We start from the raw sequence: 18453 nt of genomic DNA, 5'->3' as shown, positions 1-18453 counted from the left end.
AGGCTCATGGGCATGCACGCGAGGCACGGCGACATCTCCTCTGAGGCTCTGCTTGACCAAGTCCATGGCCGATATCTCGCATGCAGCTACGTGCAGCCCATCTTCGTTGCTCACGTTGGACTAGGCATCAGGGTGAAGAGGCAGGCGCACATGGGCAGTGACAAGGTCATCCCCCCATCAGCAATCATACGAGACAGTTTCAGTACTGCCCCCGAAAAAAAAAAAAAGAAGAAGAAAAAGGCCACGCTCATCTTCAGCTCCTGGGCTGTAACCTTCTCGGCATGGTCTAAAAGGGTTCGGTTATCCAGCCTAGCAATGGTCGCTTTTAACCTCTCTCACATGCCGCTATGATTCCTTCCGTGAAAGGACGTCCATCGTCGGCCTGATGGCTATCCTAACGGCTGAGTATTTTGAGGGTTGAGGGTGTACCCGTGAGGACTCTTGGTGTATCTTACCAATCACCAAGGTGTAGAAATGAGGATGGATACAATAATGCCACTGAGGCATGGGGCCAAATCATGCACATGAGAAGGAGCAGCACAACGGCCATGAGCAGTTTGGACTAGATACTACGTGCCAGCTCTCTGTGCGAGTGAGCCGTGCCATGATACCCGCCATGTCAATGTCTGCGGTAAGGAGATGGGCGAATGATCGACCTGGTGGCACGAATACACTGCATCTTGTATCTGGACTGTCTCTTGATGTGGTTCCTACTTTTTTCTTCTTCTTTTTTTTCCATGACGGGAGGCCTTGGATAATGGAAGCATGTGCCGGAGGAGGTGTTTTCCCTCTTCATATGTATATATATATATATATATATATATATATATAATATAGCATGTAATCTGTACATGGGGGATTGATGAGAGTTCTTACTAACCCTCAGAGTAAATTGGTCGCGGCTTTATTAGAGGACAGCAGCCACATATGGCACGCCACCAATCATAAGCCACAACTAACCTTGAACTTGATCCGGCTTATCTTATCGGCAGTCAGGAAATTTTCCAATCGTCTCGCTCCATCCCGCTGACCATTTTCTTCACTTTACAGTACAGCACATCTGACTACAGCACGGAGCAGCGCATTCAACATCTTGCAAGTCCCGCCTAGGCCGGGCTGCTCTCAACTGTACCGGAATACTGTGAAGACTGTTCGTAAACGCTGAAGATGGCCAAGAAGAGAAAGGCTACCGGCCGTCAGGGCCAGCCCACCGGCCCCAAGGAAGTCGACAGCGCCGATGCCCGCCTGGGTCCCATCAGCACATACAAGGACGTCGCAGACTCCGAGGATGAGTTCTTCATGGAGCGCGACCGCTTGATGCTCGACGACGAGCCCGACTCCAAGCGTCGTAGGAGGCACGACGACGATATCGAGCTGTCGGATGAGGAGATTCTCGGAGACGACGACTCTTCTGAAGAATCTGACGAGAAGCCAGAGAAGAAGCAGCCTCCCAAGTCGAAGAGGAAGAAAGCTGTTGAATCTGATGACGAGGGTGGCGAAGAAGAAGAAGGAGAGGGTGACGAAGGGTGGTGGGGGTCGTCAAGAAAGGAATACTACAACGCCGACAACATCGAAACCGAGGGCGACGCCATGGAAGAGGAGGCCGAGGCCAGGCGCCTCCAGCAGAAGAAGCTGTCCAAGATGACGGACGAAGACTTCATGTTTGACGGGAGCGAGTGGCTGGCCGCTGGCGATGACGGCGGCGAGGGAGACGACAAGGACGAGCCCGTCACCGAGGTGCTCAAGGATGTCGAAATCACCGACGAAATGGACTCCCAGGAGCGCTACCGCATACTCAAGTCACGGTACCCCGAGTTCGACCATCTTGCCGGAGAGCTGCAGAAGCAAGAGGCCCTTCTTGACGGCCTGCGGGTCGGCGCCAAGATTCAGGGCGCCAAGTCCCTGGAGGCCGTCAAGTACTGGGTCCTGGGCTGCTACGTCGCCGCGCTGGCCGGCTACTTTGCCGTCCTCACGTCGCCCGCGAGGGATGCCTCCAAGGCCAACAAGACGCTGAGCCCGTCCGACCTGCGCGATCACGACATCATGGAGACGCTGGTCAGCTGCCGTGAGGCGTGGAGCAAGATCAAGGACCTCCGGTCGACACGCAGCAGCGCCGGGGAGGAAGAGAAGGAAGATGGGGGCGCTCTCCCCGTGGTGCCCGAGGAGCTGTCCGAGCCTGCCACTGCTGGCAAGGAGGCGGAGAAGGCCGCTAAGGAGGCCAAGAGGAAGGAGGCTGCTTCCGCCAAGAAGAGGGCCGCCAAGGCGCGCGAGCTCGACGGCACGGTGGCCGACCTGTATAACCTGCCCCTTGTCAACAAGAAGTCTAAGAAGAAGAGTGGAAAGTCGGCAGCCGACGCCCACGGCGACGGCTCCGATTCCGATTTTGGCGAGGAGACGATGCTCGACGCCAGGACAGCCGCCGAGAAGGCCGCCCGCAAGAAGAGTCTCAAGTTCTACACGTCACAGATTGCCCAGAAGGCCAACCGACGCGCCGACGCCGGCCGCGACGCAGGAGGCGACGCCGATATCCCCTACCGCGAGCGCCTCAAGGACCGCCAGGCCCGCCTACTCCGGGAAGCCCAGGGTCGCGCGCAGAAGACGTCGAGGCGCGGTGCCGACCTGGACACCAACAAGGACAACGGCAGCGACGACGAAGAAGACTCCAAGGCCAAGGCCATGCGCGACGACGAGGACGAGTACTACGACATGGTGGCCAACAAGTCCAACCAGAAGAAGGAGGGCAAGGCGGCGCGCAAGGCGGCGCTCGCGGCGGCCACCAAGGCCGACAGGGTGGTGGAGAAGGAGGAGGTTGACGAGAATGGCAAGCGCAAGATCACGTACGCCATCGAGAAGAACAAGGGTCTCACTCCCCGGAGGAAGAAGGAGGTGCGGAACCCTAGGGTCAAGAAGAGGATGCAGTTTGAGGCCAAGCAGAAGAAGCTGGCCAGCATGAAGCCCATCTGGAAGGGCGGCGAGCCCAAGGGCGGGTACCGGGGTGAGCTGTCGGGTATCAATATCGGTGTTGTCAAGAGTGTCAAGCTGTAGGTCAGGAGCGAGAGAGGTTTTATATGCATCACGGTGAGATTGCAGAGGGTGGAGATGAGGACTACAACACACATACACACACACACACACATATATATATATATATATGTATGCGTACCTTTCCCCCGTGACTTCATACTGCTCGCCCAGGCAGGAGGAAAGTCTTCAACTTCCTTGATGCTCCATCCTGCGTCGCTGATAGCCCTGCATCGATTCAGATATCTCCAGGCCTCGATGACCCACTCCTTCCTGCGAATGCTCAAATGTCCATCGTCAACAGTCAGGACCCTCGCGTTCAAGGTACTGCATACGGCGCTCTGAAGTCCGGAGCAGCCGTTCGACCCTGTGCGTCTTCCGTCAGGGTCTGAATTCACTGCTACTCTGCTCTTCACCTGATGCCCATAAAGCATGAGGAAGATGGAGTAGTAGTAGTAGTAGTAGTAGTAGTAGTAGTAGTAGTAGTAGTAGTAGACATCTACTATCAAGCTCGGTGGCTGGCGTTAAAATGTGGGCAGTGGCAAATATCGTCCATGTCCATGTCTCTCTGCGGTGCACACCAGAAACCAGTAACGCCATAAGACTTACCAGAAACCGTAATCACCTCTCTCCTTCCCTTCTTCTCTTCTTCTTGGCCTAGGACGTCACGAAATTCGGCCAGAGCGCTCTCTTTCAGAAGGGCCGTAGGGATGTAAGGGCAACATCCGCCGGTATTCGTTCGCTGCCATGGAGCGTATAGGCCTGGCGACGTGGGCTTCGTTCATCGCCGTCATCGTGAAGTAGAAAGAAGCCTCCAGTACAGAACTCGAGCTGCCGCAGCTGAGCCGTAGATGCGATGAGATCAGCGGAATAGGTTCCTACGCTGATTCCGTTGACGCCTCCGCAGATGCCCTCCTGTCGAGTTGCTGTGCATGGATGAGACTCATGATGACGAAGGGTGTCTCCGCATGGGGGATCAGACAGTCGTCCCTGCCATGAGACGAGATGCGCGGTGTAGGAATCGTGGTCTTGGTCCCAACCTACCTACCACCGATATGTGGGCTGCGGTAGAGAATGGGATCGTAGAAGGAAGGCCATACTGCATCGCCGCAACCTCACCCTGTAGCTTTCCCCGTGGGGAGGAAATGAGCGATGGGGGCGAGGGGAATGCGGACGATATATTCCTATCTGTCGTCTATCCGCACGCGAAGGGAGGCGTTGAGGCCACGGTACGATAGGTCGACGATGCTGTAATATAGACCCCCGCTATGCGAGGAAATCAAGAGATGACCTCCGCGATACAGAGAAGCTTGGTAGGGAAGTCCCTTGCATTTCGGGGCATCTGGACAGACGGTTGACACGAAAAGGTAGTCTTGTCTTGGACATGATATTACTACATATCACATGAGTGATGGGCTCGGAGTACGCGATCGGATTCAAACATGCTTGCCTGAGCTAACACTCTTGCACGGGCACTTTGTGAAAGAAAATGGAGAAGAAAGGGAAGAAGAAGAAGAAGAAGAAGAAGAAAGAAAGGGGAGAGACTGTTCATCAGAGAGAAAGAGTAATAATACCTTGGGAGGATGCAAGCTGGAATATTATCTTTTTTTTTCCCCTCCAGGGTTGGGCGTGGATTTATTTATCACTACACAGACCAGCGCATGTGACCAGATTTGGAGGAACCAGAGAGCTGCGTCCATAGCAGCCGCACACACAGCCCACACCACAACCCTCACGACCAACGATAGACCCCCCCCAACACGTAGGAGGAGAGAGAGAGAGAGAGAGAGAGAGAGAGAGAGAGAGGGAGTGAGGTATAAGCGAATGATTCGTCGAACCTGCACACCGTCCAAGAATTCATCGATAAGCAGAAAGGCCCGCCCACAATGGCGACCCCCGACCCTTCAACCCTCACCTCGACGGCCGACATCTTCTCGGGCGGCTACACGCTCCCTCAGATCCGCGCCATCTACGACTCGCTGCACGTCTCCATCGAGGAGAAGGCTGGCCGTCTACGCACTCAGGTGGGCGGCTCGTACCGCGAGCTCCTGGGGACGGCCGACACGATTGTCCAGATGCGCAGCGACAACGAGCGCGTGCAAGAGCTGCTGAGCGGCATGGGCAGCCGATGCGGGCGTGCCGTGGCCGGGTCCAAAGTCTCCGGCCTGGCGAACTTTGTGCAGCGCGACGACGACCACCACCACACGAAGGCGGGGGTCGAGAAGGCTGCTAGGGTGAAGCTGCTGGATGCGTGCGGTCTCGTGGTCGGACGGCTGCTCAGCGGCGGCGGCGGCAGCAGCAACAGCAACGGCAACGGCAACAGCAACAGCAACAGCAACAGCAACAGCAACAGCAACAGCAACAGCAACAGCAACAGCAACAGCAACAGCAACAGCAACAGCAGCAACAGCAACAACAGCAACAGCAACAGCAACAGCAACAATGGCGGTAGCAGCAGCAGCAGCAGCGGTATCAACGAGTCATCCAAGGGCGACAGGCTCATCATGGCGGCCAAGGTCCTGGTCCTCAGCCGGATCGTTGCGAAGAGCCTCGGGACGGCGATGCTGGAGGCCCGCCTGGCACGACAGGTAGAGGCGTCCAAGAAGGCGCTGGGCAGTCTCCGGCGACGGCTGCTACGCCAGGTGGATAAGGTGCTCAGGGTGGTGACGCGGGACGAGGACAGAGACCGCGTCGTCAAGGCGCTGTGCGCGTACAGCCTCGCGACGAGCTCGGGGGCCAAGGACGCGCTGCGGCACCTCCTGCACGCGCGGGCCGAGGCCATGGCCATGGCACTCGACAGCGACGACGACGGCAGCAGAAGGAGCAGAGGCAAGGACGGCGACGCCGGAAGGGGCGAGCGCGAGCGCGTCATGCTCAGCCTGGCACTGTACACGCGCAGTCTGCTGGATGTGCAGGCCATCGTGCCGGGCAGGCTGTCGCAGGCCATGGCGCAGCTCATGAGCCGGCCGCTGCTCGAGGACCCGTCGCTGAAGCAGCTGTACGGGCTGCGTCTGGACGTGTACGAGCACTGGTTCAGCGACGAGATGCAGTACTTCACGCCCTTTATCCGGCACGACGACCTGGACGGCAAGCTGGCGCGGGAGACGCTGGCCGGCTGGTCCGAGAGGGGAGCGGCCGTGTTCCTGGACGGGCTGAAGGCGGCGCTGTCGCACACGACCGAGTTCAAGGCCATCATGGACCTGCGCAACGCGGTGCTGCGGCTGTGGATACGCGACGGCGGGCGGGCGCGCGGACTCGACCCCACAGCCATGCAGGACGAGCTGCGGTCCGTCATCAACGAGCGCATGCTGGCCGTCCTGGAGGCCAAGGTGGCCAAGCTGCACCTCGTCGGCTCCGAGGTGCAGTCCACGCTCGAGACGTGGGAGGACGGCGTGACGGACCGGAACAAGCACCTCTGGGGTGACGACGTCGACCAGGCCTACGACGAGGCGCTGTCGCAGGTCGGCGGCGGCGGGCTCTTCCTCGGCGAGGTCGTCACCCGGCTGTACGGGCGCAACGAGGCCGTGTCCAGGGCGGTGGAGAGCTACCGGGCCTGGTTCCGCGTCACCGACGACGTGCGCGACGTCGTCGCCTCGCTCACCCGGCAGCGCTGGGACAACGACGTGGACGAGGTCGAGGACGAGGACACCATCGACGCCAGGCAGCAGGCCCTCAGCCGCGACGACCCGGACACGCTGCGGACGACGCTGCACAGGTCGCTCGACGCCGCCTTCTCCAACCTGGAGAAGCAGCTGTCCGGCCTGTGGGGGCGGCCGAGGCCCGACAGCGGCCCGGTGGCCATGTACTTCCTCCGCGTGCTGCGCGACATCCGCACCCAGCTGCCGGACCGGCCGTCGACGGCGGCCTTTGGCCTCTCCATGGTCCCCGAGCTGCACGCCGCCATGGTCGAGGCCGTGTGCGGGCCCCCGCTGGAGGGCTTCCCCGACGCCGTCCTCGCCGGCAGGACCGTCGTCGGCAGGATCCTCTGGGAGGACGGGCTGCCGACGCAGCCGTCCCCGGGCCTGTTCGGCTTCATGCGCGACATGTCGGCCGCCATGGCCGAGGCAGGCACCGATCTGTGGACCCCGAGCGCCGTGACGGTCGTCAAGAGGCTGATGGACGGGAGGCTGGTGGCCGCGTGGAGGGAGGAGCTGGTCAGGCTGGAGGACGAGGACGACGAGGACGACGAGGACGAGGCGAAGCTGGGGGAGCTGCGCGTCCAGTGGCTCTTTGACGCGACCTACCTCGAGTGCTGCCTCGGCAAGGATGGGGCGCAGATGAAGGGCATGGTGAGTGCGCTGCGCGAAGCCGTCGACCTCGACGAGGCGTCGCGGTCGCGCATTGGCAAGTCGGCACAGTCGTTTTGGCAACGAACAAGTCTCTTGTTTGGACTCTTAGCATAGACGCACACATACAACATACATACACCATACACACACACGCGCGCGCGCGCACGCACGAGGGTAATACTAGATACATATACATACATACATACATATATATATATATATTATATATATAACAAGTTCCCTCCTACAGCTTATGTCTCTTCTCCCCAGAGGCAATCTTGCGAAACTCCTCCTGCGGCACGCCCTTGACGAACCTGTCCAGACCAGCAAAGACCTCGTGAACGTTCTGCTGGTGGACAATGTCCATCTCCGGTCTGCGGATGAGCTTCTTGATGCCGATGAGCGACTCGCCGATGAGGTGAGGGCCCAGACGGTCGTCTACCTCGCGCATGACGCGATTGCGGAAGGCGGCGTCTCGGCCGGCGGCGGCGGCCTCCGCTCCCCCCGCCTCGTCGGGGAAGATGGCGTTGACGAAGCCGCACCTCTCGAGCTCGGGAGCGGTGATGCGCCTGCTCATGATGAGGGCCTCGTTGGCCTTCGCCACGCCCAGGCGCTGGACCAGGGCGCGCGAGGCACCCCCCTCGGCCACCAGGCCCAGGGAGGAGAAGGGCGTGAGGAGGAAGGTGTGGGGCGCGGCGTAGATGAAGTCGGCGAAGGCGACGAGGGCGGCCGACAGGCCGACGACGGGCCCGTTCAGGCCGACGACCAGGATCTTGGGGTGCGTGCTGAAGGCGTGGCAGGCGTTGAGGTTGAAGGCTACGAAGCTCTGGAGCCAGTGCTTGTGAGCCTGGACATCTTCCGGGACGCTCCTCGTGATGGATACGTCGGCGCCTCTATATGTATGCATACATACATTTTGGAGGGGGAGGGAGATTGGTTAGTCGGGTCAGTCCCGGGGGGGCGGGAGGGGCTTCTTTCGTATATGGATAAGCATCAAGCATCAAGAACTCACGCGGAAAAATATCTTCCCTTGGCTAGCAACACAGTCACAAAGACTTCATCGTGAGTGGCAATCTCACGTAGCTTCTGGGAAATGTCATAGTAGTTGGCCTGGGTCAGGGCGTTGAGCTTCTTCTCATTGTCAATGGTGACGACTGCGACGCGGCCGCGATATTCGAGGGAGATGACGGGGGGAGCAGCGGAGGACGTCATTGCGTTGGACGGGACGTCTCGTCTTACAAGTTGAAGGATAGGGACACGAGACTGATATGTGTTGATCTGGTCGGGATATACTGTTCGGAGGACTGTCGTCTCATCATCCCGGTGATATGACGATGCCGAAAAAAGGAAGTGAAGCTGAAGCTGATGGGGAGGGTAAGGGTGAGGTAGGTAAAAGTATCAAGAAGATATAAAGTGATGTATTAAATATCGTAAATTAATACGGAATTAGTATTATACGCTCTCCCTGCCTTCCCCCCCCCTCCCCGAACCCCACACCTTCTATCCCCAGAGGCCAAGAGGCTTTTAGAGCAGAAGCACCCCAAGCCTCGGTTTAAATTCGGTGTGGGGGACATGTGCCGAGGCCAGCAGTAGTACTATTCTTCATCATGATATATTGCCGGAGAAGATGAAGCGAATATGACCTTCATGCACGCTGTATAGACTTATCAGTACTGGCATCTCGTACTTTCTTCTTCTTCTTCTCCTTTTTTTTTTGGCTCTTCTTTTCTGTTTCCCGGATTCGGATTGTGTCGTCTTGCTTCTCTCCTTTTTCTTCTTCTTTTTCCTTTTTCCTTTTTTCTTTTCTTCATCTTGATGTATAGAAAACGTATATACAATCCATCTACCGACCACATCTCTACATGACGTCACTACTGCCCATCGTAGTGATACTGCTGATGAGTAGCAGTACGCCGTTCATCGTCTCTTGGGAGCAAGGTGCCTCTGCTTGGGGAAATCTAGGGGCAGGGCAAGCTTGGCGACGTGCACGGTCCTCCCCTCGGCCTTGTTGGAGACGGGCTTGACCCTGCCGCCGATCTCGTGGAAGTACTGGTTGATGGTCTTCTGATCGACGCGCAGGTCGTCGCGCAGGTTTTGGGTGTCGACCTCGTAGTTGTCGACGATGCAGGCGAACGCGCAGCAGTGGGTCATGAGCGTGTCGACGTGAAACTTGCGCATGACGCCGCCGTCGGAGAACTTGCGGCGGATGTTCTCGACCACGGCCTCGGGCGCCGGCTCCAGCAGCCGGTGCAGCTTCTCGCGGGGCGGGAGCTGGCGCGTGCCCCTCTCCCGCCCGGGCTTGGTGTTGAGGTACATGAGCAGGACGAGGTAGAAGTAGCGCAGGACGCGGAGCCGCACCACGTCAGCCTCGTCCCCGCTGCCGCCCCCCGCCGCCGCCGCCACCGCCGCCGCCGCCACCCGATTCACCCGGTTGGCCACGAAGCGCGACACCACCTGCACGCCCTCACGGTGCTGCACCTTCTCCTGCCACTCGCGCACCGGCACCAGGTTGAGCACGTCGGCCCCGATCATGGCCCGCGGGTCGTACACATCCTCGACCTCGGTCGCCTCCAGGTTCGGTCGGGGAGCCGGCTTGGCCTCGTCCACGGCCGCCTGGAGCTCCTCGCGCGACGCCATCGAAGATGTCACGGCCCCGATCGAGCTGAGCATGGCCCGCGACGCCGCGTCCATCTTGGCCGGTTCCTCCTCCTCTCCCCCTTCGCCCCGTCTCTTCTGCGGTGAGATGGCGTTGAGCACGTTCGCCTCGATGGCCTTCTTGGCCTTCTTTGTTCCAAATATCTGTCCCAGCTCCGTCTTGCGATCCATCATGGTCTATCATGGCACATCGGTCGTCAGTACGCTCCGATCTCTTTGCTCTCCTTTCAAGGCGAAACAAGAGGAACAAGCATGGAAAAGATAAGGGGGAAAAGGAGGGGAAAAACCCTAATAAAAAAAAAGGGAGAGAGAGAGAGAGAGAGAAAGAGAGAAAAGAAAACTCACCTGCTTGAGCTTCTTCTCGGCCGCCTCCTCCTCGGCCGCCTGCTTCCCACGGACCGTCGCCCTCACCACCATCTTCCTGGCTTCGATGACCTGCATCGATCCAGTCTTGGGGTCCACCACGGCTACGTAGTGCTTCACCAGCTGCTCCGACCCCCTGCCCACCTCCTCCCTGGCTATATAGTCGAGGTTCGGGTGTTCTGTCGAGTGCAGTAGGAGCTCCCTCTGTTGTTGTTGTTGTTGTTGTTGTGATGCCTTCCTTGACGATTTGCTCCTAGGCTGCGCCGCCTCTGGGGACGCATAGGACTGAAACTTGATGCTCGACGGAATCTGGATCCCTGGTGATGTCGCTTTTCGTTGGTACCAGCCAGAAGAGAGACAGTTAGCCAGGTACACCATGCAGGGAAATAGAAAGCAGCCGTCGATCTGCACGCCAGTACCGGGTCGCGATCTTACCTATCACTGGCGGGGAGGACTTGGGCTGAAGCAGGGACGACACCTTGGACACTGACGCCGGCGCCACGAGTGCCGCCTTTTTAGGGGCCTTGGCTGAAGGCTCGCCATCTCTCTTGCGCTTCGCCATGGTCGGAGGTTGGGTTCTTGCTGTTATTGTGTTGGCGGCAATTTGAGACTCTCGTCAGTCTCCAAGGTGGGATATCTCAACCGATCTCACTTTTTTTTTTTTTTTTGGTCTAGAATTCTTTGCCTACAGAGTTCAGGGAAGCGGCAGAAAAAAAAAAAGGTTACATGTACTCCGGGCCGGTAATCACCCGGAGCGGTGAGGCGCCGCCGGCTAGCCTTGTGGCTGTAGCCTGTAACCCGCTGCAACCCCACCTGCCCACTGACTACTTGTAGTAACAGGGACTCCGGCGACGTCACACGCGCACACACACGCACACACACAAAAATTGGTAGCTGACAATGGGTTCAGATCGGCAGTGGGATCCAGACAAGATGCTTGCAAAGATACTTGCTCAATTCCTCTAGGGTTCCAAAGTGACGTCTGTCCAATTGACCGATTCATCATCTCACATTCGATTACAGAATAGTCACCGGCAAAAAAAAAAAAAACCAACGTGGAGACGATAGTGGTCACGCGCAGTTACTCCTAGTGGTGAGAAAGCCACATCAAGAGGATTGCAAGAGTTCTTCATGAAGCAATCATGTTTATTTTTTGATTTTTGTCTTGAGTCAACAAGTCTGCGTTCTATTGGCAGCTTGCTTCAGAGACGTCCTGATGAAACGCCAGCTTCGCCCGACCCTCCGATTGTCCGTGTGGTATCTTCGCCCACAACCGTCAGATAATCCGTCCAAGTAAATCACAAGTCCCATCCTGAATGCAAGCATCCGAGTCATTTCCCATAATCACCAAGTCGGGCCATCAGTCGATGATGGAGGCGGTAGGTCGTGTTGTCATGAAAGATAGGTCTGGGTCAGGTTGTTGCGTGAGGCGCTTATTTGCTGTTGGAGAGGAGTCACGGTCAGCGGCTGGTGCCAGGATAGAGAAAAGAAGTTCCGAATGGTAGAGTGTGTAACTTACGAGCGAGCTCTCATCTTTCTTCTCTTGCGCTTAAGGCGACGAACGCGCTTCTTCCTCCATTTGGCTCTCATCTTGAACGATTGTTCTCTTTTGTCACGTTAGTCCTCTGAGAACCTGGGTGCGCGGGGTTGCCGTAAGCGGCAATGGAGAGTGGGATTTTTGGAAAACATGCGAAGGCAATGATGCAAAGCATTCCCGCAATAAGGGATGCCTTGCATCAAAGCTAGGTGCCCAAAGTCCAGGGGAGGAGGAGGGGGGGGGGGGGGGGGGGGGGGGGGGGTGGTTTAACTCACTGGTTCGAGGATGAGAATCGTGTGTGGATGAGGAACGAACAATACACAGTCAGGCGGGGAGAATTATGACGGTTAAGTCAGGACGGCCGTAGGGTTCGCAACCCGAAGGGGTCACGTGTGGCGATTTTTACGTCACAAACGTCACCATTTAGTAGCATTCACCCATATTGGTGTGAATTGTGTGTTGACACTGTGTTCATACACTGTATGTTCTCGCATCAGATCTGATCGTGTAGATGGGAAGGAGCGAGGAAGAGGTCGGCCACACCTTCTTCAGGACACTCAATGTCAATAAAAATGTCAGCAGGAGCTGTAGAGAAACATGTAGAAACCTCTCAATGCGCTCTCGTCCAGATCCGCTCAAGGCTACCCATGAATTTTGGCAATCCAGTCTGTTCTTCGGCAGCACAAGATGGAGTTCCACAGCGCCGACAGCTCTCAAGATACCCCAGTAGCTCTGCTGAGATTCTCGGACACTCGGTGCGGTGACAAGTCCAATAGTGAGCCCTGATATGCTGCCTCCATGGGTCGATTTCTCATATGAGGGATACTCAGCTCCCTATTGCCTTATCTGACAGAGCTTCTCAGAGACGATACCGATCTGTGGCCATGAGATACTCAAGATTGGACGTCATGCAGGGTCCAAGTGAGCGCACTTCTCTTAAACCGTGAACAAGCTCGTGAACAAGCCTGACCTCCAAAGCAACTTTGTCATCCAGCCCGACCTGAACTACGCCGTCTCACGCAATCACTGCGAAGTGTACGTGGTGGTCTACGAAGCTGACGTCCACCATGTCTACGTCCGTGATCGCAAGTCCGTCAATGGGACCTACGTGAACGATTTCCTCATAGGCTCCGGTGTAGAGCTATCACAGGGCTACCTTCTACAGCATGGAGATGTCATCGAGATCAAACCGTACTAGAAGTTTAGTTTTTCTCGGACAAGCAAGCCCAACCTACGTGGCTTGACTGATATCCAGCAACAAGAGGCTCAGGTTGGGGAATGATGCTACCCATTCCGCGAACAACAGCTGATTTTCTTCTTTCTTTTGAAACAAAAACAGTTCTTCGCCCACAAATACCAATTAACTGACTACTGTCTTGGCCAAGGAGCTGAAGCATCAGTGTTTCTGGCCATCGACGCATCGACCAAGAAACAGCTGGTGTGCAAGGTAGTCAGGCTGGATGAATACCGGGGAAGGAAACGCCGAGCAGATGTTCGACGTAAACTTCAAGGCACCGACATTCTTCGGCAGCTGCAACATGTGAGCTTTCTTCATTTTCCAAAGAACCACGGCACCAATCTCGGGACCATGCTAAGACCTGGGACACAACACAGCCAAACATTTTACCCTATATCGACGCCATCGTGTCGTCGCACGCCCTGTATGCGCTCCTATACTCGTCCAAACATTCTGTTCTGTATCCTTACAAATAAAAGATACATGTTCACCGAGATTGCCTCGGGAGGCGACCTCATGTCCTTTATAAACCGTCACGGGACCGTCTCTGAGCTCGATATCCGAATCATCCTCCGCCAAGTTATTCAGGGTCTCGCATACTTGCACAGAAAGGGCATTGTTCACCGTGATATCAAGCCAGAAAACATTCTTCTTGCGTACTCGCCGAAGATTGCCTATCACAGGATTATGCTGTCCGACTTTGGGGCGTCTGCAATTCCACAGAGGAGCAGGATGATAACAGCTGTAGGGACAATGGACTATCAAGCGCCGTGAATCAACCCCCCCCCCCTTTCTTAGCATGACGTGACCAGCCTCGGGGAGAGTTCTCTTGTTCTGACTTTGACATACAGTGAATTCTTCACGAGCACTGGCGTCCAGACATCTGCAGTAGACATATGGTCTCTGGGCGTGGTGGCTCTTGCTCTCATTACGTCAGTTGAAGTCATCCGTGGCCACCTGAACCTCATGGGACAGCAGGACCTAGACCGGCGTCTTATACGTTGCTTTGAGAATGCGAGCCCGAGGCCTACGTCCAACGCACAGGACTTCATCGTGAGGTGCCTTCGTGTGGCACCGGAGGAGCGGCTCACAGCCACCGCGGCGGCATGCCACGACTGGATGTGCACACCGAGGAAGCACCTGGAGTTCTTCCGACGATTCGACGAGCGAGTCATATCCCACTGGACTCCCCAGAGCCATCTGAAGCCCATGCCGTGGGAGCTGCAGAGCCTGAGAGACGCAGCTGCGGAGGATGAGTACAGGAGCGTTGGCAGAGCGGCCGGTGCTGAACAGCAGGAAGACGACACATGTGTAGAGACGGCGTCGTCGTACTTTCCCGAGAAGGAAGATGACGACGAGTTGTCTCTGGTCCCGATGCCGATGCGGCCCAAACTGCCCACCCCTATATGGGACCAAGCAGAGACACCAGCCACCAGAGTCCGCCGTAATCCCCGGAAGAGAGCAATGCTGACTTACCGGGGGAACAGTTCAAGGTCTGCAAGAAGAGGTAGTGGGAGAGGGAGAACGAAGTCATCTAGAACAGCACCGGACCCTACACTCTTCCTCCCGCTACCCGGCCTGTCCCGCCATCTGGGGAAGGGGGAGCGCGGCGGCCCAAGGAGGGAGCAGGTACTAGAGGAACTCCGGGCGAGCAACAGTCGATTCCTGCCGTCGTCTAGGGGAAATTTGGTGACAAAGGAGGCATTGAGGTTCTATGCATGCTGATGAGGTGAATAGAGGTGATTAGAGATGCTGTATTGCTTTCCCCTTTATTTCCTCTGATTTTTTTGTTTCTTTTTGTTTTGCTCCAATGCAATTTTTATTTTTAAAAAAAACTTGTTTTATTCCATTTTATTGTCTTTGCTTTCCTCGCTCTCCTCGCCTCGCTTGCCTAGACACTATTATTATTACCATGCTCCCGTCCCGTCCCGCCCCGCCTCTTACGCAGCAGGATCGGCGGCCTCAGCGAGTCCCTCACAGGATACCCATCGACATATCTCGGGGCTGATTCTCGAATGACGTTACCATGCCTCCCCCATAACTCCCATACTAGACCATTCACTCCATCGTCGTCGTCTTCTTCTTCTTCTTTCCCTCCCTTCCCACCACCATCCTGACATTGACCCTGACGGCCAGCAACACCAACACGCCTCCTCATCTCATCCCTCAGTCTCACAATCTCGTCCACGCTCCTGACGCTCTCCCTCTCTACCCTGAGGACCCTCTCCCTCCTGCGCGCGGCCACGGCCTCGGCGTGGTGGGCCCGTACGGCAGACAGAGCGCGGTTCCTGTCCCTCTGCTCGGCCCGGTGACCGGCCAGGATGGCGGACCGCTTCTCAGCTGCGACCGAGGCGGCTTCCTGTTCGGCGCGGCGGCGGGTCAGCGCCTCAGAGACCATGTCGTCGTGTAGGGTCCGGTCTAGGTTCAGCACTTTGGCTATAAGGGGCGTCAGGTGTGGTGCGTCTTTTGCTTCTGCTTCTTTTTCTGCTTGTGGTTCCTGGGACATGGTATTTGCTCTTCTCCGTTCTGCCGTTGCTTTGCTAGCTTCCCGTGCCGTAAATGAGACCTTGGGGGAGGGGGTGTTTGTTTTTGGGTTTTTATTTTGACTTGATTCCTTTGAATGGAAATGCTGCTTTATATATCTGTATATATATATATATATATATATAATGCGACTATCACTCAGATCAAGGCCACAAAAACGTCTACAAGATCAATAGGACATACTAGGTCAGAGTCCTACGAGAGACAAAGCCCGCGAGGGAAAAAAAAAAAAAAAAAAAGTCTATGAAAAGATAAAAGAGAAGACAAGAGATTATGACAAAGAGTTCACAAGCAGACAAAAGTCATGACAAGATAAAAGACAAAGAGAAAGAAAAAATTCATTGTACGACGCTCGTAGCAGGACAGAAGAATTTCCATTACGAGACAGGAGTCACTGAAAAACAAGGTCAATAAAGGCATATATAGAGACAAAACATCTCAAGAAGCATTCTTGTCTCATTCATATATACACCCCCAACACAGCTGACCGAACCGACAAGACAGAAAGAAAAATTAAAGACAAGAGGCTCAGATCCACGCTGGAAATGTCCCTTTCCGAAAACGAGAAGAACAGTGGTAAGAGAAGGAGAAGAAAAGGCAGTAGAGAGGCACCAGAGGAGGACAGGTAAAAAAAAAAAAGGAAGATAAGAAACGCCATGTCATGTCAATCTTGTTTGTATCCATAACTCCCGCTTTCCATGACGTTGTAGTGCTTTGCTCTGCAAAGAAAAGAAGAGGAAAGGAAAAAAAGACCCAGGGTTCATAAAGAATTGAGAAAGAGTTAAGAAGAATAAGAGAAGGAAAAGAGATTAAAAAAATAGAATAAAAAAAAGGATAAACAGAACAAAGGTTCTAATATGTAAAGAGAAGTGGGAGAAAAAAAAGAACCTGCGACGCTGATAGTGGCCAAATGCAAAAAAAAAAAAGAAAAAAAAAAGTAGCCAACTAGGAAACATTTACGGTCGTGGACTGGCATCTCCGCTTCGACGCGACTGTCTACTGGCATCGGCAATCATCTGCAGCTTCTGCCTGACCGAGTTGAGACGACCGCTGATCATGGAGATCACTGCAACGACACAAACACACATACATGTCAGCATCATCACACACACACTCTCTCTCGGGGTTGCCTGAGAAAGGAAAGAAGAGGGAAGAGGAGAGAGGAGGAAGAGAAGGGGAGAACTCACTCTTGCGAACATGCTGCTCCTCCTCGCAGTCGATACCACCGTTCCCCTCCCTGGATGGCTCCTTACCAGCCACCCGTCGGGAGCTATCCTCGTCGCTGTCCAGGACGGCCTCGAGCATGCGGATCGCCGTCACGTATGACAGTTCGCACCCGTGCAGATCCTCGTTGGCCACCTCGGCGATGGCGGCCGAGCGGCTCATCTCCAGCGCCCGGTCGTACATGAGCTTCTCCGCGCTCGTCCCGGGCGTGAGGTAGACGTGCTTGATGCCGGCACCGGCGCCGACGCCGCCGAGGCTGCTGGGGCCGCCGATGCCGGCCGACGACGTCGTCGTCACCGACGACGAGTACTCGTCCACCCCGTGGTTGGCCGGGTGGTTCGGGTGGTCCGGCGGCAGCTGCTTCTGCGCCCCGAGCAGCTTGAGCCGGATGATCTCCGACTTCTCGAGCACCTCGTTGAAGCGCTGCCGCACCCACTGCACCACGGCGTTGATGCGCTGCGCCGCCGACTGCGACACGGCGGCCGATATGCCGGTCGCCGCCTCGCCTCGGCTCTTCTTGGCCCACCACACGCTGGCAATGTCCATGGCCCGCGCCAGCAGCGTCAGCGACTTGACGTACAGCACCAGCGCCTCCTCCGACAGGACCACGACCGCCTCCGTCGTCAGCCCGTCCTCGTCGGAGCTGGCCTGGTCGACGTCGACGCCGCCGAGGCCGTGCTCCACCGACGGTGCCAGCGGTATCAGCTGCTTGTACTTGACCTCGGCGAACCCAAAGACGCAGTCGCTCCGCGTCGCCAGCTCCTCGATCGTCTGGGCCGCCATCACGTCCTCGTCCGACGATGCCGATCCCGTGCCCCTGCTGCTGCCGTCGCCGAGGAGCCCGGCCGTCAGCGCGGGAGTGGGGTACGCGGGGAAGGCCTGGTACAGCGGCGGCGACTGGCCCTTGGCCCCGCCGCGGAGAGGCGGCACCTTGAAGCCAAACAGGCGCAGGCTGGCGTCCTGTATGGCCTTGGAGATGGCGCTCGACGCCGAGCTCGGGCTGACCGAGGGGGGCCTGTCGTAGGACCCCCGACGGTCGTGAGCGGGTCGGCCCTGCGCCACCAGGGCGTTGCGCGACGTGGGCGTCGGGATGGCACCCGCCGTCGCCGTCGGGGCACCCTGCTGCGTCGAGCGCCGCGAGAGCTGACCGGCTCGCGGGGGGTTCGCCCCTCCGTGGCCGAGCTTCTCGTTGGCAGCCAGTTCGTCGGCGAGCGCGTTGACCTCGACGTGCCTCCGCTCGACGACGACGTAGTCCCGCTCAAACATGACCTCCTGCGCTGCCCTTTCCTCCTCCGTAGGCGTACGGCCGGGCGACTGCCGTGCCCGGGTGTCGGCCGGAGACTGGCGGGCGGCAGCGTCACCCAGCCGATGCTGGACAGGTGCCGATGCCGTGTGCTGGGCGGCGGCCGGGCGGCGGATACCCAGACCGTCCCTGTCAGATGACAAGGACGGACGGTGCCCTCCCTGCTGCTGCCTCGGGCTAGAGGACGGGGCTGTCCTCGGCACCTGTTCCCGCGGGGACCTCGACGGTGCGGCGGCGCCGGCAGCAGCCGCCTCTTGCTGGCCCGTGTTCCGCTGCGCAG

The 18453-nt window shown here is 57.0% G+C and overlaps 6 protein-coding genes across 6 annotated transcripts in view; 3 read left to right on the top strand and 3 right to left on the bottom strand.

The window, feature by feature from the left end:
• Window positions 1-1167: 1167 nt before the first annotated feature.
• Window positions 1168-3045, top strand: GMORB2_6719 (U3 small nucleolar RNA-associated protein 3; the record flags this gene model as incomplete). The annotated part of the gene is made up of 1 exon (XM_035468687.1): window positions 1168-3045. The coding sequence occupies one exon, from the start codon at window positions 1168-1170 to the stop codon at window positions 3043-3045; it is 1878 nt and encodes a 625-aa protein (XP_035321821.1).
• A 1862-nt stretch (window positions 3046-4907) lies between these two features.
• GMORB2_6717 (conserved oligomeric Golgi complex subunit 1) lies at window positions 4908-8393 on the top strand (the record flags this gene model as incomplete). The annotated part of the gene is made up of 4 exons (XM_035468686.1): window positions 4908-5285; window positions 5502-7354; window positions 7638-8209; window positions 8365-8393. 4 exons carry the CDS (start codon window positions 4908-4910, stop codon window positions 8391-8393), a joined length of 2832 nt encoding a protein of 943 aa, XP_035321820.1.
• Window positions 4926-8522, bottom strand: GMORB2_6715 (Delta3-Delta2-enoyl-CoA isomerase; the record flags this gene model as incomplete). The annotated part of the gene is given in 8 exon segments (XM_035468685.1): window positions 4926-5033; window positions 5061-5247; window positions 5463-6242; window positions 6253-6716; window positions 6725-7261; window positions 7266-7337; window positions 7612-8203; window positions 8323-8522. Coding segments are annotated over 8 exon segments (2940 nt in total).
• Window positions 8523-9227: 705 nt separating this feature from the next.
• Window positions 9228-10890, bottom strand: GMORB2_6714 (uncharacterized protein; the record flags this gene model as incomplete). Its single annotated transcript, XM_035468684.1, has 3 exons — window positions 9228-10142; window positions 10428-10645; window positions 10764-10890. 3 exons carry the CDS (start codon window positions 10888-10890, stop codon window positions 9228-9230), a joined length of 1260 nt encoding a protein of 419 aa, XP_035321818.1.
• A 1662-nt stretch (window positions 10891-12552) lies between these two features.
• On the top strand, window positions 12553-15512 carry GMORB2_6713 (STYKc; the record flags this gene model as incomplete). Its single annotated transcript, XM_035468683.1, is given in 8 exon segments — window positions 12553-12640; window positions 12729-12786; window positions 12844-13056; window positions 13072-13135; window positions 13205-13303; window positions 13317-13405; window positions 13954-14539; window positions 15156-15512. The coding sequence occupies 8 exon segments, from the start codon at window positions 12553-12555 to the stop codon at window positions 15510-15512; spliced, it is 1554 nt and encodes a 517-aa protein (XP_035321817.1).
• Window positions 15513-16602: 1090 nt separating this feature from the next.
• The window catches only part of GMORB2_6712 (serine/threonine-protein kinase ULK2), a gene marked incomplete at both ends in the record, with an annotated part of 3117 nt that continues 1266 nt past the window's right edge, over window positions 16603-18453 (bottom strand). The window contains 2 exons of the mRNA XM_035468682.1: window positions 16603-16712; window positions 16834-18392. Of these exons, the coding sequence (XP_035321816.1) occupies window positions 16603-16712; window positions 16834-18392 (1669 nt within the window). The remainder of the gene's footprint in view (window positions 16713-16833; window positions 18393-18453) is intronic.

The sequence above is a fragment of the Geosmithia morbida genome, assembly GCF_012550715.1.
Source record: "Geosmithia morbida isolate 1262 chromosome Unknown scaffold_6, whole genome shotgun sequence".
Lineage (NCBI taxonomy): Eukaryota > Fungi > Ascomycota > Sordariomycetes > Hypocreales > Bionectriaceae > Geosmithia > Geosmithia morbida.
Note: the sequence above shows the minus strand (reverse complement) of the source record. Positions and strands in the feature narration are given on the sequence as shown.